Below are 25,686 nucleotides of genomic sequence, written 5' to 3'. Positions count from 1 at the left end.
ATCCCTGAAGTCAGTTCTTCCCCTGGTATTTTCCTTCACAGCCTGCTAAACTGTAAACGTCACCTGAAAGCTATTATTAATGGATACAAATAGCCTACATTCATATTAGCTCTGCACCCCTGGCTTGTCACTTTCCATATCTTCTCCCATTGTATCCCTATTTACATGATACTGAACCTGAAAGCCTGTTAATCTTCTCACTAAGTGGTCACGGAAGTACAAAAATGTCTATTACCTGAAGCTTTGTTATCTGAAATGTCCAGTAATAAAGGTCTACTAGAGGCCTGACAGGTAAAATCCAGTGCACACCCTACCTCATTTCTTTCACTTGTAAACCTCCTCGCAAGTCTCTTCTTCTCTGCCCTTCCCTCAGCACCAGCTCAACCATCTGTTCCTCCATCCCCCATCTCTGCAGCTCAGTGGTAAGAGCATCTGCTTTGTGTTTAGAAGGTCCCAAGTCAATCCAGAGCATCTCCAAGTATCTGCTCCCTGGAACCTTGGAGTGCCACTGTCAGACAGTGTAGACAATACTAAGCTAGATGGACCAATGGTCTCATTCAATATAAAACAGCTTCCTGTGTTTTTATATTGTTGGCCTGCCTTGTAGTTCCTATAACCAAAGGGTTACAAAAATGCAAGGTGGTTTTGCAACAAAAACAACACACACACACACACACACAATTCCAAAACCCTTAACAACCTGTGTAAAACCTCAATCATGTATGCGTACTGAATGTTTTTCTTGTATTTGTGTTGCAGAGATGCCAGGAAGGGTTTTACCGAACTTACTCAGGAGACTGCAGCCCGTGTGAGTGCAACAACAATGCATACAAGTGCCTTGATGGATCTGGTGTTTGTCTGGTAAGTAGCCCTTTCTGGTTACTTGCAGCACAATCCTAACCATGTCTACTTAGAATTAAGACCTACTGAAAGCAGTGAGGCTTATTCCCCGGTAAGTGGATGCATATTTCGTCAAAAGTAATAATGAATGGTATCTGGACTGAAAAGGCAGATCATTAACAGTTCTTGATAAAACCTTGTTCTTGCTCTCTGCCTGAGGCTGAACAAATAGAGCTGGTGAAGTGACACAGGTGGGACTCTGGCCTCGTCCCTCCCCCTCTCCAATGCAGCAACCCACTGTGTTGGAATGCCAAGAGAGCAATAGAACGCTACCTCAGTGGCTGCTACTGATTGCACCTGAAGGAAGCAGGCTAGCTAGCTTAGGGGATATCAGGCCGGCATTCTCCAACACATTGTCACCTCTGCCCACTCTCCGGTATCTGGTGCCTGAGGCAGTTGCTTTGCTCTCCTTAATGTTGGGTTGACCCTGATTCTCGCAGACAATTGAGCTTTGCCGCAGGAGTTTTGTCACTGTACTGACTTTAGCAGCAATAGGTACAGGTGTCACACAGCTATTACCGTAGTTGGAAGGCTTGAACATGACACTCAGGGAACATTTGTGGCATGGACATGTATTACAGTAGCAAACACATAAAATTCTGCCCTGCGCTTTCAAATGACTAAAATGCAAAGTGATGTATAAAGTCTCTACAAACAGCAAATAAGTTCTTTTTTCAAAACAAAAAAAAACAAAAATACTAAAAGCTTTCACTAAAGGTAAAGGTAAAGGACTCCTGGATGGTTAAGCTCAGTCAAAGGTGACTATGGGATGTGGCGCTCATCTTGCTTTTCAGGCCAAGGGAGCCAGCATTGGTCCACAGACAGCTTTCTAGGTCATGTGGCCAGCATGACTAAACTGCTACTGGTGCACAGAGGATCAAGAGAAGTGCCAGAGCTCATGGAAACGCCATTTACCGTCCCACTGCAGCAGTACCTAATTATCTACTTGCACTGGGATGCTTTCAAACTGCTAGGTTGGCAGAAGCTGGGACAGAGCAACAGGAGCTCACCCCATGACACAGATTCAAACTGCATACCTTCCAATCCACAAGCCCAAGAGACTCAGTTGTTTAGACCACAGCGTCACCCACATTCCCTTATCACTAAACCATGTTGCTTTGTTGAAATTAGACAGTTTTTTAAAGATCATTTTCTTCTCTTTCATTTTCTGAAGGCTGCAACAATGTTATGCACCACTCTGTTAAGAATAATCAATATGCAAATTCTTAATAAAGTGACTAACACCAACCTTTCAATCACTGCTAACCTGCAGTTTTCACTGAGACTCCCTTTCAATCATTCTTTTACAAAGAAGGACCAGACTTCTCATACCAGTATGCATCCTCTTTTAAATGTAATAATAATTGTAGGTTCACCAGAATATACATCAGTGACCAGTCTTGACTGAGGAGGTATCAATTAAAAGGATCATTTATTTCGAGTATATCCAGCCACGGACAATTCTGAATACTAACAACTTCTTTTACTGTAGGAGATACAAAAGTTGTACAGAGTGAGCCAGAATTGCCTCTAGAAATATGCCTCCAGAGATAGCCTTGCTCTTGTAGGCTGCTTTGTCAAAAAATTCTCTGGCAGTTTAGCATTACTGTTCAAAAGATTTCCATTGGCACTGCGCTGCCAATTCCAAGCCCTTTCAGTTTACTCAGTCGATTCCTGGAAGGTTTTGGTAAAGGGCAGAAGGTCTTCTCATTCTGCTTGCCAAGGACGTTTATTTTAATGCTTTCTGCTAGGCATGAATTTGATGTTCCTTCTTTTGGTGTTCACATCCTCCTCCGTCTTTCTATTTAACTGCAGGATTGTCAAAGAAACACAACTGGAGACCACTGTGAACAATGTCCAGATGGCTACCTGGGAGATGTCACCAGAGGAGCACCCAGCTTCTGCCAACCTTGCCCTTGTCCCTTGCCACTGGTTGCCAAGTATGCTCAATTGCTTTATGTTATTGGTTCCAGCAGCTGTTCCCCGTGCTGCTAAGTCATTTTATGGCCAGATTCCATGAGACTTTCTAAGGGAAGTGAGAAATGACAAAAGAACAAGTAATTTTGACCTATTTGCTTTTACTGTCAGCTTGGGAAAATGCAATAGCTTTTCCTTTTTATTATTATTATTACTTCTCCAGTCACACCGGCAATTCCAGCTAGCACACAAAGAAGTACAATGCATTTGATTATCTCCAAATCCCATTTTCTTTTTAAACTTTGAACTATGTGATGGCTTGTACATTGGCATTGCTGATAGACAGGGGATCAGATGCACAGCTTTGACATGTCTAATCCCTCCAATTTGGACTGCTGTTCAAACACAACTGGTGGGCGCCATTTTGAGCCCCATTGAGATATGACATCAGCTGGTTCCCCATTTACCTCTTTAGTAGAATTTAGTAGATTCAGTCCTCACCCTCTCCAATGAAAGAGCTTGTGTAGAAGGGATGAGAAAGATCCCTGCATAAGTCATTGGACTACTGCTACCTATCAGAGTAGACAATTCTGTACCAGATGTTCTAGTGACCTAAAATAAAGCACCCCTTCTTATCATAGGTATACAGTATGTTACTTGCAGCAAATCTCCGTAATTAGAGCATGGGCATAGCATAATGTATGCATTCACCAAAAGAGGTGGAAGAAACATAAAGCTGTGTACTACATGAATGACAGAATCTATGTAGTCTCTGAATGGTTAATATGCACATCTGCTGGTGATTCTTGGCAATTCTATTGCTTTAATATATCCATATCCACTTATCACGGTTTCATATTAATGTGCAATATGGCTGGTTATGCAGATACTCTATAAAATTAGCCTTTCTATGCAATGGGAAGGCCTGTCCCTTACCTTCACACATTCACTACATTGTGTGTACCACCCATTGGGAATTTCCCTTAAAAAAAGGGAGAACTTGGCAGCTATGGAGCCTTGCCTCTGAATGCCAGCTGCTGGGAGTGTTGAGAGTGGTGGTGTTGTGCTCAGGTCCTTTTTCAGGCTTCCTGGTGAAAACAAGGATGCTAAACAAAATGGACCACTGGCCAGTAGGCTTGTTTTATGTCCCCCTGTTATCCCTTCCCAGAAAACGGTGGGTTTTCCGTTTTTTAGAAGGGATCTGTATGCTGAGCTACAGCTACTCCCAGCGCCGTCTTAAGCGCCCCTGCCGCCATGGTGCGCCGGATCTCTCCGGCGCCCTCCCGCCCCGTTTCCCAGCGCAGTGGGCAGGTGGGCGCCGCGCACAGCTGTGCAGCGGACCAGCCGGCCAGCGGGTGGGCGGAGCTCATGGCGCCCTCCTGGCGGGCCGGCGCCATGGTGCCCTGCGCCACCGGCGGTCTACGTAGAGCCGGCCCTGGCTACTCCACATGTTCTGTTTCATCATAGCTTAATGGCTTCTCTTCAAAACAAGAACTTTCTCAGATAGTAAGAAGTTTAGCAAAACACCCATTGCTGTCTGCCATTACAAGGGCTAGGATTTCAGACTTATTAAGAAGAATTATCTTGAACTTGTAATTAAAAAAGAGAGAGAGCCTAGTTCTCCGGTCAGTTAACTGGGTTTGTAAAGGGTTAAATTATTATTATTTATTTCCCTTTCTTCATCCCTTCATTTTATATGGCGAGGGAAATGGAAGCAGAATCAGATTTCATACCTTGAAAATTTGAGAGGAGATAGGGCTCGCTGTTCTGCTTGCAACAAAGGAACGAGCCCCATGAATAACATGCCAATGGGTTTACGAAGTCTGACAAATACTGTATCAAAAGCTCTAAGATGGCAGATTCATTATATACACAGTTGTTCTTGGGATTCATCTGTGTGGATTTTATTTCAATATTTTTGTCTGGCCAAATGATTTCCATCCATATCTGATATCCTGGGAACTTGTGGAAGAGTTCTCATTAAAAACAGCTATCATTTGTTTGGAACAACTGGATACCAGCTGCTCCAAACCCTTGCAAATGCGCTTAGGTTTTTTATTCGCTTGGAATTGTAAGACCATTTATTATTATTATTATTATTATTATTATTATTATTATTGCTTTTTGTAATGAAACCTCCTTTTAAAGGCTCAGGAATACTTTTGGCCTGTTACCGTGTCCCAAAGAGTAGTTTCTTAAGAAATTAACCCATACACGGGGAAAATATCTAAAGCTGTGTTGAGATGGTGTCATTGAAATGTTACAGAAGGCAGTGTATGAGTATTGTTTTTCACAAAAATTGCAAACTGAAAACCTCAAATCTCGCTGACGCTATAAATGTCTCCAAACAAGGCAAATAAATGCACTCATTTTAACCCTGGAGAATAATTTCGTAGAAAAGCAGATGAAAAAACTGAATGTAAGCCAGAATCCGTGATACTTTTTTTCTTTTGTAAGGGAAACAATACACAGACCACATTCTTTCCTTGCCCTCTGACGATTGACTGATCACAACAGTTCTTTATAAATAAATAGAAAAACCACCCCAAAATATTTTAGTAGATGGTGGCATAAACTATAATCTCTGGTGATGTTTTTTATGTATGCTTAGCTTTGCAGTTTCCTGTTACAGAAAAAATGGAGTGGTACGCTGTATTTGCAAAGAAAATTATGCAGGGCCAAACTGTGAAAGGTAAGTACGTTTTCAGGTGCAAATGTTAAGGAGTGTGAACCTTTGTGTCATTTATCTTGACAATATACATTTGGTTTTTACAGATACAGATTTTATATTCCCTCCTTGCTTTAAATGGGCAAAGAAGGTCTTTCTGCTGTCAGTGACAGTGACAGACCTGCTTGGATTGGGAATGATGAAAGCTTGCTGTCATCTGAAGGTTATTCTGAGAACTTGTCAGTTCTGGAAAAACAGTGCTTCATTTAGCAAGAAACTCCCCACAACTCATGCAGCTACCCAAATTATCCAGAAATATGAATGAATATGGGAGTACAAACTAGGATCTTGGGAATTCTCTTTCCTCCAGGGTTTAAAATTCTTCTTTGGTTTAAATTTTGAATCAAAGAACACATCAAAATACTGTATCATGACCCAGCATTGGGTTATGCAGAATTCCTGTTGTGGAAGGGCCCAGTACCTTAAGGCGTACAGACTCACCCTCTCTAGAGGTCCCAGTTTGTAGTCCTTTGGCTCAAGGGTCCCCATGTTGACAGGTTCAAGACACACCAGCTCAGCGCAAGGCATTATATTGGGTCAGTATCTATCCCCTCTTCACTGCCTGCACAGCCACATGGTAGGCACAATCATGTGCACTAACCAGTGTTTATTCAACTTCAGAGCATAGGTGCCAACTCCCAGATTGAAAAATCCGGGATCGGTACCAGAAGTCGCGCTGCGGCCATTTTGGAACTGGGCAGAGCAGCACCAGAAGTCGCTTCTACACATGCTCTGCCCATTTCCAAAATGGCCACAGCGCCAGAAATCGCTTCTGCGCATGTCCAGAGACTCCAGACATGTGCAGAAGGAGCCTCCCCGGGCCGGTAAGAATCCGGGGGACTTACCGGGGGGGGGTTAATCTGGGCTGCCAGTGGGAAACGGCTGAAAAACGGGGGTTTCCCGGGGAATACGGGAGACTTGGCAGCTATGCTTCAGAGTGAGATTTGTGCCACTTGCACTCTAATCTTTGTTAATCCGTCTTGCTTCATAGTCCATAGCTCCCCAGATTACCAACGAGCCCATTGGGCTCGACAATGGCAAAGAGGCAATTGTGTCTACTGTCCATCTCATCTTGCCATTCCACAGTAAGATGGTCTGCTTTTTCTACTGGAAAAAACCTGAACATTCAGGAACCTATCAGGTCCCATCAGTCTCCAAGGGTGGACCATCTGGACAGGTCCAGAATCCCTGCAGGGCAGAATGGCCACCAATCCAAAGTTTACCAGATCGTGATAAGACCATGACAATTGGGTGCACAGCACTTCCTTATCTTCAGACTACCCCTCACCTTACAATGTTTTTGTTGACTTGGCCACAAAGAATGCCCCCAAGCAAAAGGGTTAACAAGACATTGCATTAATCATTGCTGAATTTGTGTTTCCTTCCAGGTGTGCTCCAGGTTACTATGGAAATCCCTTGGTGATTGGCAGTTCCTGTAAAAAATGTGACTGCAGTGGCAATTCAGATCCTAACCTTATATTTGAGGATTGTGATGAAGTGACAGGCCAGTGTCGCAACTGCATGCGCAACACTACGGGGTTCAACTGTGAACTATGTGCTCCTGGTTATTATGGGGATGCCAGGAATGCTAAAATATGCACAGGTATTTGCTATGTTCATATTAAGCCCATTCATTGGTTTGGGGCCAGAGATCTTTCTATTGTTGCCAGTCTGCTTTTTGCGGGTTTATAGAAAGGAAGTTGGCTAACGCTGCTGTGACTGAATGGAAAATTATTCTCCTCAATCTCTTGGCAGCTTTCAATACTGTCAGCTATGGTATCCTTCCAGAATGGCTGTCTGAGGTTCTGTTAACAGAGGGTTCCTCAGACTGAATGGATGGAGTGCAACCTGTTCTGGATGGATTTGCACCATGGCATTCCCCGAAGAAGCAGGTGCACAGCTGGCGAGTGGTTCTGGATCCCTTACTGCCCTTGGAGGCGCCTCTCTGTTGCAGAGTGCCTTCTGTCACTTGTGGATGGTAGCCGAGTCGTGACTCTTATCTGGATGAGGATAGCCTTGCTGCAGTTACACATTGGTAACTTATAGGTTAGATTGCTGTAATGCAGTATATGTGGGGCTGCCTCTGAAGATGGCTCGCATGGCTGCTCATTGCCTGGGAATGCTCTCCCCAAGGAGGCTTGCCTGGCTCCAACATTGGTTTAATTTTAGGCCTGTTCTTAGTGTTCACCTTTTAGCTGGATGAGAAAGGATATTGTTATTGATTCTTGGTCCATGTACATTTTAGTATGGCTTTATTGCTTTTGTCCATTTAATTGTGTATTTATCTTGTATGTCACTTTGAGAATTTTTTAATGGATATGTTTAATTAATACTACTGCTATTACTACAGTCGTACCTTGGAAGCTGAACAAAATCCATTCCGGAAGTCCGTTCAACTTCCAAAATGTTCGGAAACCAAAGTGCGGCTTCTGATTGGCTGCAGGAAGCTCCTGCAGCCAATTGTAAGCCACGGAAGCCCCGTCAGACGTTTGGCTTCCAAAAAAGTTTCCGAAAACCAGGACACTCACTTCCGGGTTTTGATCATCCGGGAGCCGAAACGTACGAGTACCAAGGTGTTCAACAACCAAGGTACAACTGTACTACTAGTAATAACAATGTCATTATTTATGCCTTTTTAAGATCCAAGCAAAACTTGCCTATGGTTAAAGAGGGGGCAAGATAGACTGGGGCAGCAGTCTAGTGATTTAGCCCTCCCAGCCCAAGCTGTTTGCAGGGTTTTGGTGTTGTTGTTTTTTAATAATAAAAAAGCACTTACTAGGTCTAATGACTTACTAGGTCTAATGACCCATCTAGGCTGGCCCTAACAATGCCTTTGGAAAACTGAAAAGAATGGCACAGAGGAAACATCTTCCCATGTTATTTACTCCCATATTTAATACATAGAGACCTGTAGCCCTGGATGTTTCATTTTGGTGTTGTGGCTAATAACCAGTGAAATACCAATCACTGCTTTGGAGCCAGTTTCAGGTAGAGGCTTCTTTTCCCTTTTTGCCACATTAGCTGTCCCACTTTTTGTGTCATTGCAACTAAGGCAGACTAATATGCTCACATTGCTAACCATAAAAGGCTCCTGTCTGCTTTTCAGTGTTTCATTAGCCATGCAATGTATACATTACATGTCTTTAAAACAAACTACCCCTGGGAACAAAGCTAATTTTAGAAGCCATAATAAGATGAAATGGCCAGAAGGTTTTAACGTACTCTGAAAATGCAAACTTTAGAAGAGCACAGAATTTCTAAGTGGTAGGTGATATACTGTGGTTCTTAATCTCTGCAGTAATAAATAACAATTCAACCAGTGAGAGATTTAGAAGGACTATTATTTTACTTCAGTCATGTATAGCAGTAATATGTGGAATTGTAACAGAAAACATACAGAGATCTGCCTCCACCTTCTCTGTCTTAGTTCAATAGGACTGTGCTTTATCATTTTATCACTCAAATGTGATAAAGAAATGCTATATGTTATATATTGTTATATTGTTATTACACTGCAAAACACCTTTGGAATTCTGGCTTTAATTTTATTCCTCATAAGTGATGTATTTAATGTTACTTAGTTACTTTGAATAGAAATTATTCAGCTACTGCCTGTAGCAGTTTGATTTTTTTAACATTTAAGTTTTTTATGAGCAAACGAAAGCACGTCAGTTTGGCAGAGATCAAAATATCACATGGGGGCAGTAGCTTTGGGTGAGAGGCTAAGAACCGGAAAGAGCTCCCAGGAAAGAAGACAGAGAGCAGGGCCGTCTTAAGCCTATCCGGCGCCATGGTTCAGAGATCCCTCCGGCGCCCCACCCCCCCTTTCCCAGCCAGAAAACCTCCAAGGCGCCGCTCCCCCCCCCCAACACCACCATGCCGTGGCTTCTGCTTTTCGCCCGCCGCGAGCAGAACCGGCAACGGTGATGCCGGACTCGCACTCCGCCAGCCAGGGCCAGGCACAACAGGCCACCGGAGGGGGCAGCCTGACGGGCAGGGGACGCTGCCAGCTGTGATCCGCCTCCTCGGCCAAAGCGGCTGTGTGGCACTGCCGTCCGGGCAACCCTGGCTGCAGCACCAACAGGAGGCTCACGGCCAGCTTCCCTGCAACGGTGCCTGCAGCCCAAGAAGAGGCGGGCGAGGGTGGCGCTGCCGGCGGCGCTTGAGTGCTGCTCCTCCAGCAGGGAGGAGGCTCCGGGCACAGCACGGCATGGCAGAGGCGCCCTCCAAAGTGCCCCCAGAACTTGGCGCCTTGCGCCAGTAACCTCTATAGCTAAGACACCCCTGACAGAGAGGCTAAGAGGCAGGAGTTTCAGAGACAAGGTGGCTGAAGGAACTGTGTAGAGCCGTGGTTCCCAACGTGGGACACACACCCCACAGGAGGGCAATTTGATTTTTAAGTGGGGCAATTCGAGAATGAGTTAGACTAAGTTAGTGGTCTTTCAGGCTTCCTCCATGTGAATAGGAGTTCACTTTTTGAATACAGTAATAATAATTATATCTCACAGGGGGTGGGCATCAGGATTTTGGAGATGCTTAGGTGGGGCATGGCCAAAAAAAGGTTGGGAACCATTGGTGTAGACCTATGAAAAGACTGAGAAAGGGGACTCCATGTGAATGGTAGATGAAGGCAATGTAAATTCAAGGAAAGGATCAGAAGAGGTGGGGAACCAGATGGGGCTAAGAAGAGAAGTTAAGCATTTGGTTGTAGGTTTCCAGTTTTAAACAATTACTATAAAAAATTTTCTCTCTCTCCTTTCCTAGCATGCAATTGCAGAGGAGGACCTTGTGACCGTCGAACAGGGCAATGCCTAGCAGAACCTCCAATGTCTCCTCCAGTCACAGATTGCCCAGTAATCAGTAAGAATAGCAATTATATGAAACATTGGCAGCACTGTCAATGTCCTCTGGTTTCCCCCTTTCCAAAGCATCTTTATCTCGTAGGACATACATGTTCTCCACATGTCCTGTTGGACAGGAGATACCAAGCTCCTGGAGGGAGGCACAGATTTGGATGCAGCAGTCCCTGCACTGAATTCCATGGATCAGAGGCAGCAGCAGCTGCCCCAACCCCACTGTACCCCTTCGCCATGTTTGGTATCTTCTGTTTGGTCATATCAACAAGGCTACACCTTAATATCTATGAGGCCAGTGATGTCAGAGCAAAATACTATTGCTTAGGCTACAGCAGGGAATAGTCTATCTAAGCATCACCGAAGCCAAATAAAAAAATAGGCACAGGGTTTAATTTGAGCTCTAACCCAGAACCTATCATTATTTCAGTGCCAGGGTTCAGCCTTGGAACACATGTGTGCAGTAATGAAGCAGAGTTTGCATTTGTGTGTGTGTAGTTCACTTTTTAATAATGCCCACCCCTAATATTTTTCTCTTCTTTCCTGGTATAGTGGACAGTCTTTATATTATGCTATATCTTTATATTTATTTGGATAGAGTTGTGAGAACGTGTCAGATTACAATGGGTACTGCCTTTCTAAATGCAAAACAATATTGCTATATGGGATTACAAGTTAGGAGATCTTGACAACATAATGAATTAGTTATCCTTATTTGTAGCTTTTCTCTCATCCTCTTGGCACTGTCTTTTTAATTTCAATTTTATCTTCATAACTGGGAAAGCTAATAGAAACTTCCTTTTTCCAAGAGAAATCAGTGGATTTCAAGATTCCAGAGCAGGAATGTATTCCCCATTCAACTGCCCATATTTCATTTCATTTCATTGCCAGGCTGTGACAAATGCATTTGGGATTTGACTGATGATATCAGCTTGGCGGTTCGGTCCATTGATGAAAGCAAAGCAACCCTGCAGAGCATCTCCACTGGGGTTGCTGTTCACAGACACTTGAATGATCTCAACTCCACTACTTATGTGCTGAAGGTACATTATTTGGTTGTGTCTCTGCTTTTCCTTCGGCATTAATATGCTGCAGAAAGGTCAGAGTCAAAGTAGATGTGGTGCAATTAAAAACAGCGATAGAGGGACGCCTCAAATCAAGACTGAGGAAGGAAGTTAATCCTTCCACTTGCTGGCATGTTCCTATTTTAAATTGCCATTCCCTGAAGCTATGGCTGCTCTGTCTAGGGACAGGGGTGCAGGGACAGACCCTCCAAGTGTACCTATGCTCCAGGGACAGTCCAGATTTTCAGGTGTCCCAGTTTCTTATTTGACCCCAGAATGTCCTGCTTTTCCTTAGGATGTCCCTATTTCCATCAGAAAAATGTTGGAGGGTATGGACATGGGACCCCTGAGCCATCTGAAGGCAGCCTTGTGTGGGGAAGTTTTTTAATGTTTTATTATGTTTATATAATGAGGGTAAAAGTAAGGGAAATACAACGTATGCCCGCTTGGAGTGCCCTCTTGGGGGAAATGTGGGATAAAATGTCAATATAGAGCAGCATAGGATGCTGTAGTACTCTGTGCAAAAAGAAAGAAGACAAGGAGTTAATGAATTGGAACTAAGAACATAGGAGCCAACAGGATCAGGCCAACGGCCCATCTCGTCCAGCTTGCTTTTCTCACAGTGGCCAAACAGTTGCCTGTGGGAGACATGCAAGCAGCCCCTGAGCACAACAGCAGTTTCCCCACCTGTGTTTTTCAGTGACTGGTATTTGGAAGCATTACCTGCTGCAGTACCTATGAGGAAAAAAGTAGAACAAGTGGCGGGGCTGTAAATGAGAGAGGGGAATTACCTCCCTTAGATATATAAAAGAGGTTCATAAGCAAAATGGTAGGTGCGTGTGGAGGTTGGGTCTCGCCACATCCTTCTCACTCTAGCACTCAGTGTTCCCTTAATTGACAGCCAAACCATGCATATCTGTGGGCCTTGACCAATGCCCTATTGCCTTTTGGTACTTTCCAGAGCCATTTTCCATCACAGCAGGAAGACCGTTGTTTTCCCTCACATCTAAGAACAGAAAAAGGGGCAGTGGACCTAAAGTATAACAAACTATACCATTTAGTGATCAATTTTTTAAAAATCCTGTAACCCAGTGGTAAGAACAGCAAGTTCAAATTCATGCTTAAATTTGGGGGTTGTGTTCTGTTTGTGTGTTGCTCCCCACAGCAGAGAAGAGCAGTGCACACGCAAAAGGTAGCAGCGCGTTGAACTTTAGTAACTCTGTACCCGTGCTCCTATACCCCATAACAACAAAAAGCGTCAGGCCCCCTGGCCACTTTGCACTGGGATGGTATGCAGAGTGGCATGTATGGTATGAAAAGAACAAACAAGTCCAGACCAGGAATGTGAATCCTCCCTTAGACAATAGGACAAATTCCCTGGGAATCTGTGCAATTGTCCTCAGTGGACATTTTTAATAAAGCACTAAACAAACATCTGTCGGTGACGATTTAGAGCTAGTAACTCCAGCCTCACTGCAGTAGGTCAGCCTAGCTGCCATTCACTGTGATTCTATGACATTCACTAAGTACTTCATCAGCATGTTATTTTGATGATGCTCATTAAAAAAAGATTGAAGATTGGGGATTATTAAAGCAGGCTCCACTTGGGCTTGAGTAGATTGGTCTAAAATTGTGGGGGGTCATCTTATTTATATGGGCATGGTCTTCTGAATTACGGAGGCAGAGCAACAACTCATCCAATTTGTCTGTTATCTCTGTTCGTTCAGATTTTGGCAGGTGGGCAGAGGATAGAAGTAAATCATGCTCTATGGAGTTCTCCAAATGAGTAGCCTTCGTCAGTGACAGAAGGGGGGGCATCGATCCAGCTGATTAGGTCTGCAACCAGGGGAGTTGGAGTCGTGGTAATTGGTAGGCCCTCGGGTTTAACTGCTTTCTTTTTGAGCAAGCAGTTAGGTAAAAAGGGGCGAATCTTGACATTAGCAAAAACTCTTGCAAAAATTCCAAAATTGATTAAAGCCTAGCTGCCCCATGAGGTTCTTCCAGCACTGTGATTCTATGACATTCACTAAGTACTTCATCAGTGTGTTATTTTGATGATGCTCACTAAAAAAAATTTAAGGAAATTGGCTTCCACCTGTACTGAATGAAGATGCTTCTTTAAAAACAACTCAACCAACCCTTGTGTTTTGTTTTGTTTTGTTTTGTTAGGAAGAATTGTCAGAAAAGGATAACCATTCTGTACTGATGAAGAGCCAGATTGATAATGCTACGAATGAAATGACAGAGCTGCTGAAGGCAATTGAGGCACTTGATGAAAAGGTTTGCTTGCCATTTTGTGGTTTCATTTCCTTTGATGAAAAGACCTATTATAAAGCTTGTTAATTCTATGGAAGTCATTGTGAACTTCATTGGGTAGTAAGGTGGATTAATGCTACATGTATGGATAGACCTGAGTGGCAAGGTTAACAAATTCCACAAATTCCTGAGTGACAAGGTTAACAAATTCCACAGGGGCAGCCATATTCATCTCTTACAGCAAAAAAGGCAGAATCCTGTGGCATCTTAAGGTCCCACAAATTTTATTATGGCATAAGCTTTCATGGAACCCATTTACATCAGATGCATTGAGTGTGATCCTCAGTAATCAGGTATTTTTAACATATATATTTTTAGTTTCCGACACAAAAAATATACACTATAAAACCACACTGTATTCAGAACTCAAAAACATGAGTCCCTGCCCCATTATCCAATGACCCTCCCTCACCCCTTCCCCAGAGAGCTTCATGTCATCAGCACATCAAAAGCATATTCCTTGGTTACAGGAACAGACAAGTAATCAGGTATTTACACATGAATGTAAAGGGGGGAACTATTCAGGTTGTGGTTATGTGTCAACTGATGCAGAAAAGGCAGTCTGTGGCCATTGTGGTTTTTTTCACATTTATGATCAAATAGGTCGCATCAGATGCAGATACAGAGTTAGTTATTTCCACTGGAGATCTCTGACCATTCCCCCTTTTTCTTGTGTAAATGGGGATGAAGCATTTCTGATTGAAAGCTGTCAAAGGAGCATTTTGGGAATGGGTAGGACATTTCTTATTGCCTTGCTGCCGGGCCACCAAAGAGTATTTAATGATTCCCACACTTGTGCAATCTACCCTAATGAGTCCTAGGAGCGCAATGAATTACTAAAGAATTATTTAATTTTGCATAACACAAAACACATTTTTTTATTTTTTCAAAAAAATGTGTGTGCATGGGGAGGCGATGAGGGAGGGGGGGAACGTTCACATGAAGAAGAAAGCTTGGCATAATAGTATGAGTTTGTCCCCAAAACCTACATAAAATATATCTTAATGTGGGGCTCCATTTATGAGAGGCCATGCTTCAGTTGCAGAACATATACTTTACATCAGATGTGGTGGTTCTCCTGAAGTTGTTGCACTCCAAGTCCCATCAGCCCCAACCAGCATGGCCAATGATCACCTGAAAGGCCACAGCTTTTCTTCTCTTGCATTACATGCATAAGGTCCCCGTTTCAACCCCTGACATGATCTGTTAAAAGGTTTTGATGGACTCCTGTTTGAACCCTGGAAATTTGCTGCCCGTCAGGCTACGATAGAGCTAGGTGAACAAGTAGCATAAGGCAAGTAGCATAAGGTGAATCTGACATAAGGCAGCTTCCTACACATCCTGCTTGTCTGTAATTTACTTGGTGCTACTTTTTTTCCCTAATGGAAATATGGCGTGCCTACTTCAAATTCTAATTTAAACTGATTACAGTAATCAAGATAAATGACATTCAGTTGCTTTTCTTTCTCTTTTGGATATTTCAAACTATGGGTGCTGTGCATGGAAGTTTTCATAGCATTTTCATTAGCACAATAATATACTTCAAAGTCTTCCCCGAGCTTGTCAATTATCAGCAGCAATCGTTTACACAGTAAGTAGCAGGCGCTTAGGTTCCGGTTTCCGCCTGCAGGAATGGCGGACCTGTTTTCCATCTCTCTGACCTTCGTAAGGAATTTGGCGGTTGCTAGGGGAGTAAATGGCAACCCCCTACCCTCTCCGGGGGTTACGGAGAGGGGCCGCTGGCCCGCGATGCCCCCAGACCCACTCCGACTGTTTTTGGAGTGGGGGGAGCTTGGGCTGAGCACTTACGAGGGCCAGGACTCCCGGACGCTAATCTGCATGGCGGGGATTTCCATGGTTAAAGAAGATAATTAGGCTTAAATCTATGGACATACTTCAGAAGGAGGGGAAGAAGCGCTGTTTACTGCTGAGAAATTTATGCTGCTGAAAGGAGAGGAGTCAAAGACTGTACTGCATCTGGAAGAAGGATTGATGGGGACGGAGCGATAAGGGAAGTTTTTATTTTTTATTTTCCTTCATATTGTTGCCTCGTACCTTCCCGGACGCGATGTCCTGGCTTGTTTGGAGTGAAAGAGAAGCAAAAGACTGTGTGAGTTGAATTTTATAACTGTTGTTACTGAGCATATTTTTTTTTAAAGATGTGGAGTTGCCGATGAGAAAAGCCTCCCCCTAGTTGGGCGGAAGGAGTTCTGGACGCGCTCGGAGGATTTATGAGTTGTGACGCACTTTAAATTGGAGCAGCGACCTGAAGCTAAGTTCAGCTATAGGGCAAGGAGATCCATTAATTTACCAAGAGTTTATGGTTTGATGTTTGGGTCTCCTGCCTGAAAAAGCTGTAAATTCTATAATGATCGTGAATCTTCATGGCTGTGAGAGAAAGCGAAAGTGATCTGAGCTTTTTGACATGGCGCTGCTTCGGGCTGCTTCGACGCAACAAGGAGCTCCATTAAGAAGATTTATGGGGAGGCTGGACTGATTAACTCACACAGGAGAAAGAACATCTGTGAAACTCTGTTTGATATTTATCTCAGCGGCTGGGAAACAATCGGATGAAAGTGGAAAACATCTACGTGACTGTAAGGGGAAGATCTGGATTATTATGAACTTGGAGGACGATTTGAACTTTAGAAAAAAGACGGCAGTGGACAGTTGCGAGGAATTCCCAATTTCTTGAAGCATGGGAACCCAAATAAAAAATTCTTTAGATGATTTGGCATAATATTCGGTTTGATTGATATATATATGTGTATAATTTGAAATATTGAATGTGATATAATTGGTTTTAATTGGAAAATTAATAAAAATATTTTTTTTTAAAAAAAGTAAGTAGCAGGCGCTTAAATAAGGATCATAGTTTTCTGGTAGGGATGAGCTAATCAGGCATCTTTTGTGGATCATGAAGGGTCAGTATGAGTGGAATTATATTTGTGGTGCAAAAGACACAACAGTACAACTCCTACCTGGAGAACCTGCTGCCCTCCAGATAGTCTTGGACTCCCATTAGCCAGCATCAGGAATATTTTGATTTGTAGTCTAGTAACATATGAAGGGTCACAAGTTCTCCAATCCTGTTGTACTTGTTAGATCACATCAGAAGTTCTCAATCATATAATCTCTGTGGTGGAGCTGAAGAACCACCCCCTCAAGGTCTGCATACTCTTGGTCAAAGGCTGTACAAACACAGTTCACACACACACACACACACACACACACACACACACACACACACACACCACTAACCCCCTTCACTCACATCACATTCTCATACACACCACATATGCCACAAATTCAGTTATAAATGCATGCAGCACAGTTAGAAAGAGACACCTTAGTGGGTAACTTTTGGCCTGTGGTCTGGAAACGCCCCATCCCTAGACTATGGGGTAGCTGTTGAAATAAAACCAATACATGTTACATGTGATCACACACATATACCTTTATTATTATTTTGCTGTACTGACTGTGCCTAACACACTGGCAAAGAAGCTTTTCTTTCCTATATTCTGTATTTCTTATTATAGCAAATACTTTAGTGTATAGTGCTGTTGTTTGGTGTAATATATATTTATTTATTTTTCCCAGCTATACTGTTCCTGTAAATTTCTTTTTGGGAACAGGTCCAGAAACAGGATACCCATTTTGATAATTCTATCAAAATAATGGTTTTTTTTAAAAAAAAATTAAAAAGGCTCTTCTAAGTAGAGTATGGCTGGAAATTCCAAGGTCTAAAATAAGCCTGGGCAATCTATGCCCCCCCCACATAATTTCATAAGGCAAATAGTCTGATTTCATCAGAGTGGCAAGGAGGGGGAAAGCAAAGGGAAATGGGATTGCAGAAAGAGAGAGAGAGAGAGAGAGAAGGGAATTGCAGAAAGAGCAAGAAAGGGGGGCTGCCCCACTCCCTCTGACTCTGAACATGTCCACTGCCAGTATTCCGCCTCTGACAGACCACTTATGAGGGAATGCAGCCCTTAACATAAAAAGCCCTCTAAGAGCAGGTTCCCATAAGCACAGTACTAACAGGAAGAAATTCAGGTCTTCGATCCTAAAACACAAATGTACATTTCAGTACTGTATCAGGAGAGGACCCAAGGGAGAAGATTTGTTCACATGATTTGAGGAAGCGGCTATGTGATCTTAGACTCTCTCTTTTTTTTCCAACTGGCTGAAAGCGCCACCTGGTGCTTCAGCAAGCAAAGCACTGATTTGCCAAAGAAGGTGACACACTGAGTCATGTTATATGACAAAACTAGACACTACATGCCATGCAGACATGTGTATGGTTTTGTTTTTGTGTGTGTGTGTGTGTGTTTGTTTGTTTTTTGTTTTTTGTTTTGTTTGTTTGTTGTTGTTGTTTGAAGCCTAATGACTTAAAAGAAAATCAAAATTAACATGAGAAGGGGAACAGGGAACAATTTTTTCTGTTCACCATTTTTCTAATCTACTTTTCCACACACACATACATCTCCTCCTTTTCCAAACTGCCTCCTTCAGAACCTGCTTATTAAAAATATCAAGATAATCTTGCATATGTGGTTGCCAAATATTTTGTGCAGAAGATTTGCTCAGATATAAATATCACTATATTCAATTGAACTGCTTCCTAGGGAAGTTTGCATAAGGATGAACTTCAGCTTCAGAGTTGGAGCAGATAAGTGATAGTTTGAGTGCAAACAAAAAATAAAAAAATTCGTTCCAGTAGCACCTTAGAGACCAACTAAGTTTGTCATAGGTATGAGCTTTCGTGTGCATGCACACTTCTTCAGATACACTGAAACAGAAGTCACCAGACCTTTATGTATAGTCAGAGGGTGGGGAGGGGTATTACTCAGAAGGGTGGTGGGAATGGGTGATTGGCTGATAGGAGTGGTAAACCTGTTGATGACTGTTAACGACTGCAATTGGTCTTGCAGCAAAAAGCAAGGGGTGAGATGGCTAAAGAAAGCTTTATCATGTATAATAGTGCCCTTCCGCTCTCTATATTGAACAAACAGGAAAAAACCCTACACCAAAGGATAAATGGACATAAATCTGACATCAGGAATCACAAGACAGAGAAAGCAGTAGGAGAACACTTCAATCTCCCAGGACATTCTATACAAGATCTCAAAGTAGCTGTCTTATTACAGAAAAATTTCAGAAACAGACTGGCAAGAGAAGTTGCTGAATTGCAACTCATTACCAAGCTTAAAACCATGGAGAGACCTGGTCTGAATAAAGACATTGGATTCTTATCTCTTTATACATGATAAAGCTTTCTTTAGCCATATCACCCCTTGCTTTTTTCCTGTAAGACCAATTGCAGTCGTTAACAGTAGTTAACAGTCGTCAACAGGTTTACCACTCCTATCAGCCAATCACCCATTCCCACCACCCTTCTGAGTAATACCACTCCCCATCCTCTGACTATATATAAGGGTCTGGTGACTTCTGTTTCAGTGTATCTGAAGAAGTGTGCATGCACATGAAACTCATACCTATGACAAACTTACTTGGTCTCTAAGGTGCTACTGGAAGGCATTTTTTTTATTTTTTGTTTCGACTACGTCAGACCAACACGGCTACTTACCTGTAACTAGTTTGAGTGCAGCAAATGACACTGAAATGTGGAGCAGGTTTCCAAAGCCTGCATTGTAAATACCAAGCACCTAATGAGATGCAGCTCCTTTCTTCCAACATTTCCAGATATCATTTACACACTCAATAGACCTTCCTGCACTCATCAGACAGATTTTGCTTACACTAATTAGAGCTACACTTGCCTGGAGATTGAAAAGAAAATCTAATATCGCAATTGCATGGTTTATTCATAGGGAAATCAAGAATCCAGCAAAGGCCAATTGATACAGAAGGAAACCATGAAGAGCATTGACCGTGCTGCTGTTCTTGTGGAGGCACTTGGAAATATGATAGATAATATCCAAGGTAAATCTGTGTTTTGTCTTGGTTCATCTAAATGGCGAGAACAAAATGGCGAGACTGCCAATGGGCAAAAGTCATCACAGGAGCATTACAAGTGCGGGAGAAGTAATCAGGCTTTCTTGTACCACCCCAATACATTTTTGCGCTGAGAGAAGGAAAACAGCTGTGCAAGCTACACATTGGTCAGCCATGTGGATGAGTGTCGGATGAAGTTTCCTGTGTGTATTGAAACAATACATTCAATTTCCTGTGTAAGAGCAGTGATAATGTGGCTACAGTGAGGGTGTAGCAGGAAGTGAAAAAGGCTCCCTGTGCTGATGCCAATCAGCAGTCCACCAGAATGTTGTGGTTTGTTACTTTCAAACATGGGGGGAAATGCCCAAGTCCTGTCTAGACATATTTTGACTGAGATCTTTGAGATCATTATGTCTATGAAGCCATCAAAATACCAGTTGTTGGTTTTCCCACCCCCACCCCAAACTTTTATTATTACTTTATCAGAATACAAAAAGGAGAACTAGCTCTGAGCTTTCCAAAAGAATGGTGCAGTCATTTTGAACTGAAAAAGAAACCACCTGCAAAAACGAATTTAGAGCTTCTTTCCATTTGTAACCAAATACAATAGATGTTGAATTATTAAATCTTCCTGCTGCCCCGGGACTTATAAAACTGCTATTTATTCATACTAGCTTATTGATCAAGAGAGGCAGCATAAAAGTAGCCCCCTGAAATCATTGCAACTTAGTACAGAAGAGGCACAAGTTCCATGCCACTGGTGTATCATGAGATGTTTGCTACTAACTACAAATTCTGCTAATCTAATGTTCTTATAAATGCAGGTCTGCAATTCTAGAAAATGAGTTGTTACCAACAAATGATTTTTGCAACTGGCCAAAAGGCTGTTTCTACAATACAGAGAAAGAGAACCACATGGGCCACATGAGTTTGGTACCCTGAAGGGCCTCAGGGGGAAGGGACTTTAAACATATCAATAAAGATATGAAACATTCAGGGTCTTGTCAGACACCCGTGATTCAAGGGAACTTGTGTAGTTGTTCAATCACAATTCATTATTGCTATATCTGCCTGGGGTTTGTTCACAGAAGTCAGCAGCAAGGTGGAATACTATGGCATTGAACATGACCTGAGGCCTGAGGATATCATTCAGAAGCTCAAGGCAGCAGAAGAGATGGTGAAGGACATCCAACTTCGCAAGCCATTCACTATTCAGATACCACTTGCATATGAAGAATCTGATGCAGCACAAGAGTGTGAGTTTTCCTTCTGTCAAGACAGTGTAATTGTGGCATTGGAAAAGTGCAGTTGCATATTGAAATACATACCCAAAATCTTTATGAGTGTCAGCTATGATGGCACCAATTAATTCAAAATCACGTGCAATTCATATAAAAGAGTACAGTCGTACCTTGGATGAAGAGAAGAGTTTGGATTTGATATCCGGCTTTATCACTACCCGAAGGAGTCTCAAAGCGGCTAACATTCTCCTTTCCCTTCCTCTCCCACAACACTCTGTGAGGTGAGTGAGGCTGAGAGACTTCAGAGAAGTGTGACTAGCCCAAGGTCAACCAGCAGCTGCATGTGGAGGAGCGGAGACGCGAGCCCTGTTCCCCAGATTACGAGTCTACTGCTCTTAACCACTACACCACACTGGCTGGGTCCCAAACGCCACAAACCCGGAAGTGATTGTTCTGATTTGCAAACATTCTTTTGGAACCTGAAGGTCCAATGGAGCTTCCGCAGCTTCTGATTGGCTGCAGGAGCTTCAAAATTCACACTTTTCTGAATTTTGCAATGCAATTCTTCAGCCGTGTAATGTGTACAATAATGTAAAGTGCGTATCAAAGCATATATTCATCGAAATAATATATAAAAAATGCATTCTATTGGGGGGAATGTTCTGCAGAAATGTGTACATTAGGCAAAATTGCATCCAAAATACAGTTTTTAAGGATAAATTTGCCCTGAAATGCTAAAAAAAAATAGTAATTCCAAACAGATATGGAAATGTGAAGAACTGAACTGAAATGAGAAAATGAAAGAAATTGGCAACTGTTTGTCAATCCCTAACCATGTGTGACTAGACTTCCTGCAGAAACCAAGGCCATTCACAATGGTTAACCAGCTTTATCTTCTCTTAGTGCTAAAAGAAGTGGAAAAGTGGAGACAGACATACAATGAAACCAGATCTCTGATACCTGTCGTTTTGGACCAGCTTGAGGATTACAACACCAAGCTTGCAGATTTGCAGGAGGCCCTGGACCAGGCTGTTGATGACATTAAGAAAGCAGAAGCTAGAAATAAAGAAAGCACCGCCACGTTCCGAAGGCAGGAGGTACCATGCAGTATATTGTACTGTGAAGAACATTCCCCTCCTCCTGCCCTGATTAGGACAGTGGAAAGACAGGATGGTTGAGCATTACCTAAAACTCTGATTTCAGGAACTGCTTCCTTTCCCAGCATGATTCCAAAATCTGCTCCAGAGGTTGGAGGAACACAGAGCAGATTTAAGGGTCACGCAGGGGGCATGTGGACAGAGGGGAGGGAGGGGAAGTACAGCTAGAGGTCCTTGCATTGGTGGAACTGTTTAGCTGGATACTGCCCTATGCGTTTTGTTGCTGCCATGTTTGGCTGCAGAAAAGATCGTATACAAAATGGGTTTCTCTTGATATGAAATGTGATTAGCCCAGTACAAAGCCCTGGCTATAAATGTGCAGCTTTATGCACTTCTTTGTCCTGGTCTTTGAAAATTGAAGAACAGATTTTGGTGTCCTTCCTGTAAGGTGTTGTAAGGTATCATTTTTAATTGTGTTTATTGTGTTCTCACATGATGTAACCTGCCCTGGGACTTTCTGGTTAAGGGTGGGTAAGTAAAACTACTATTGCAACTACTGTACTACAATGAGGCCAGTATCAACTCTTCCCAATCCACTGCTTTTTCAATCTGCTTTTTCTATATTTCAGATCTTTTCTCAGAAATTGCCTAAGATATATTAACTGTTTCAAGTCGCGTTTCAGAAAGTCGCGTTTCAGAAAGTTGGCAGCGTTGCTGAATGACTAAAAACAGACTGTGCAAATGAGACCTGCCACAATAGGGGTCAATTAAACTAGCTATTATCTGCTCTCTTTTAAAATTCTATTTTTCTTAATTCAGAACCTCCTAATAACTTCAGCTTCCAAATCTTAATTGGATGACAGAAGTTCAGCAGTGCATTTTTAGGATAGATCAAGGCAACTAACCCAAAAGAACATAATAAATGTATCCAACATTTCTGGGAGCTTATTCATTCATTCACTCATTCACTCATTCACTCATTCACTCATCTATTTTCTCACAGAAGCAACAAGAAGCAGTGGAGGCACAGATTAACAGTGTCAACAGTACCCTGCTGCAGGCAAGAGATATTTTAGATGTACCTCAGCAACTCAACTTGGAACTGAGTGAGGCAATCAAGGTAACTTCCTTGTGAATGACACATTCCTCACTGACCTCAATCAGAGTTAAGTCGTTGCATCAGCACCAGCATTTCCCATGCTTAACACCAGTGTTTTTTTCTTCTAAAAATGTTTAGGGGTACTCTCATTTTCCTTCTCATATTTAAATACTGCCCCTCAACAAGGCCAAATGTAGATCCACAAAATGTTTAGGGGTATGCATACCCCTGCATACCCCCAGAAAAAAGTACTGGTTAACACTACCCAGTTTTTCTTTTCCAGCGTTTGCTAACCAGCTTCAAATATTGACTAAGAGTAACTTCCCCGATAGCATTAATCATGGTCAACAGCAATGCCCAGAAGCAGCTCACCAGGTGGGGCAGAATCACTGCACTACCTTCCTAGTTAGTGGGATGCTGTTGCTTAAAGGGTGGGAGAGGAGGGGCAATGGGGATGTTGGTGCTGTGCAAATGAACTGGCAAAAGCCCATCCAATGCTCCTTCTAGTACATTTGTACCATGCCAACCTCCCTGCCCCCATACCTCTTTCCCTCCTGGTAAGTATTAACAACACACCTGCTGGGAAAATATTATCTATTTCTAGAAATATTAACCTTGAATTACTTTTTCCCCACTCTGTACTCTCATTTGAACAGAATGCATCAGGGCTCTATGCAGAAATAGATGGAGCTAAAATACAGCTGCAGGACAAACTGGCCAACCTCTCAAGGTTTGATGGTGATTTGGTGCAAAGGGCCATGGAATATGCACAAGAGCTTGGTGTTCTTGCAGATCAGCTAGACAGGTAAACTGCCATCAGTTAATATATCATATATTAATATACCATATTAACTGTGCGCTATAAATCAAACAAATGGGCACAATTTAGCCAGTAGCCTGGTTTGCACATCACATTAAGCCAAACCATGGCTTCATGTGACTCCACAGGTATGTAGGCTCCCAGAGAGGAATTTGCTGCCATTTTGCTCCTCCTTGGTCATTTTGCTCCTGGTGTGATGTCTCCAAGACTTGTCCTGGGTTTTAACAGCTTGTGGTTTGTCCATGAGTCCAGGTTCTAACAACATGCTAAGCCAAATCATGGCTTAGCTCAGCGTGGTGCAGCAGCAAAATGACTGGGGAGAAGCTGCTATTGTCTCTTCTCCCAAAACTTGTTTGTTCACACTAAGCCATGGTTTGCCTGACTGTGATGTGTGAAACAGGACAACGTGAAGTGCATTTCAGCCTTATGGAATAGAATTAAATGTGTGGTTTACTCTCCCATTGAAAATAATGGAACTTAAAAGTACTTTGCTTTGGCTGGATTGTGTCCAATGTCCATAAAAGGATTGGCTGGTTGGGAGAAAAGTAGAATACATATAGCAATAATTGTACTTTGCATTATAGTCTTTTCACCACTGTGCTACCGTATGTATACCAACTCTCAACATAGGGTCCAACTAGATGATCCAATCTGCCATTGTATTTTTCTTTCCTTCAAAGCAGCTGTTTAGAAATAGTCATCACATAGTTTTCAGTGAATATCCATTTCACTTTCCATACCATAAAAACTCCAATTCTTTTCTAAAGTGAGTTTGCTGCGCTATAACAGAGTCCTTTAACTGTGCAGACATCAAGTTCCAGAATCCCTTCTGCAAAATCATGACAGTCTGGAGGCAGACTTATTATTTTTATTGCAAATAAAGGGTTTCAAAAAAATTAGCCTATCTCCAGTCCCTGTTCATGGACAGGTTCAGCAACAGCTCTACAATTGATACTGCCGCTGACTTGTGCAATGGTGACAGCTGAGCTGCTGGTGAGATCTGTACTCACCTTTTAGCATGTACCATTACTGAGCACAAAATAAGTGCGCAAAATCACTGTCTCTCAATTACCTGATTCAGCTCTGGCAAATACTCACCTGTTTTCACCTGTAAGTAATTCAGATTCTTATTGTTGTTATTTTCTCCTTTGCTGTAGGACCTTGCATGGTGTTGATACAAACGGATTAGTTCAAAAAGCATTAAATGCTTCCAATGTTCATGAAAATATCATTAACTATATTAATGAAGCTGAACAAATCTCTACCTTGGCATTAAATACTACAGAGCGGGTCAGTGATGTAAGTAGCAGCATTATAAACCCTGATATATACTCCATGATCCTTGTATCATTGGGATGAAGCAATATTTCCAGCGCCTGCTGAAAACTCTTTTCTAGAATTTTTCACATGTAATGTCTAATTATTAGGCTGCATACAAAACACATCAGAAATCATGTGAATGTTATTTTCCATAACTATTGCCCAGCTCACCAAATGAGAGGAAATACATTTCAGTTGCAGTCTCTGGTAAAAATCATTTTGGAGCCATTTTCTAATTTTTACTGCAACAATTCCATAATTTCTGCATACTTGCAAAAGTTACAATAGGCTAGATTCGGAGCACCCATGAGTGGAACCTGGGTTGCAGGGTGCCTTTGCTGGGCAAAGTGGAGTTAGAGACTTTTTGCCACTT

At 42.5% G+C, this 25,686-nt stretch overlaps 1 protein-coding gene across 1 annotated transcript in view; it reads left to right on the top strand.

Moving 5' to 3' along the window:
- Nucleotides 1-25,686, top strand: part of LAMA4 (laminin subunit alpha 4) — a 73,506-nt gene that overhangs the window by 18,702 nt on the left and 29,118 nt on the right. Inside the window, exons 2-14 of the mRNA XM_035109109.2 lie at nucleotides 760-861; nucleotides 2,716-2,840; nucleotides 5,429-5,509; nucleotides 6,934-7,148; nucleotides 10,310-10,405; nucleotides 11,290-11,441; nucleotides 13,632-13,742; nucleotides 19,613-19,724; nucleotides 20,825-20,992; nucleotides 21,881-22,074; nucleotides 23,078-23,194; nucleotides 23,830-23,978; nucleotides 25,151-25,292. Of these exons, the coding sequence (XP_034965000.2) occupies nucleotides 760-861; nucleotides 2,716-2,840; nucleotides 5,429-5,509; nucleotides 6,934-7,148; nucleotides 10,310-10,405; nucleotides 11,290-11,441; nucleotides 13,632-13,742; nucleotides 19,613-19,724; nucleotides 20,825-20,992; nucleotides 21,881-22,074; nucleotides 23,078-23,194; nucleotides 23,830-23,978; nucleotides 25,151-25,292 (1,764 nt within the window). The remainder of the gene's footprint in view (nucleotides 1-759; nucleotides 862-2,715; nucleotides 2,841-5,428; nucleotides 5,510-6,933; nucleotides 7,149-10,309; nucleotides 10,406-11,289; nucleotides 11,442-13,631; nucleotides 13,743-19,612; nucleotides 19,725-20,824; nucleotides 20,993-21,880; nucleotides 22,075-23,077; nucleotides 23,195-23,829; nucleotides 23,979-25,150; nucleotides 25,293-25,686) is intronic.

This window comes from Zootoca vivipara, chromosome 3, assembly GCF_963506605.1.
Source record: "Zootoca vivipara chromosome 3, rZooViv1.1, whole genome shotgun sequence".
In the NCBI taxonomy this organism is placed as follows: domain Eukaryota; kingdom Metazoa; phylum Chordata; class Lepidosauria; order Squamata; family Lacertidae; genus Zootoca; species Zootoca vivipara.
This window is presented reverse-complemented; position numbering and strand designations above follow the sequence as displayed.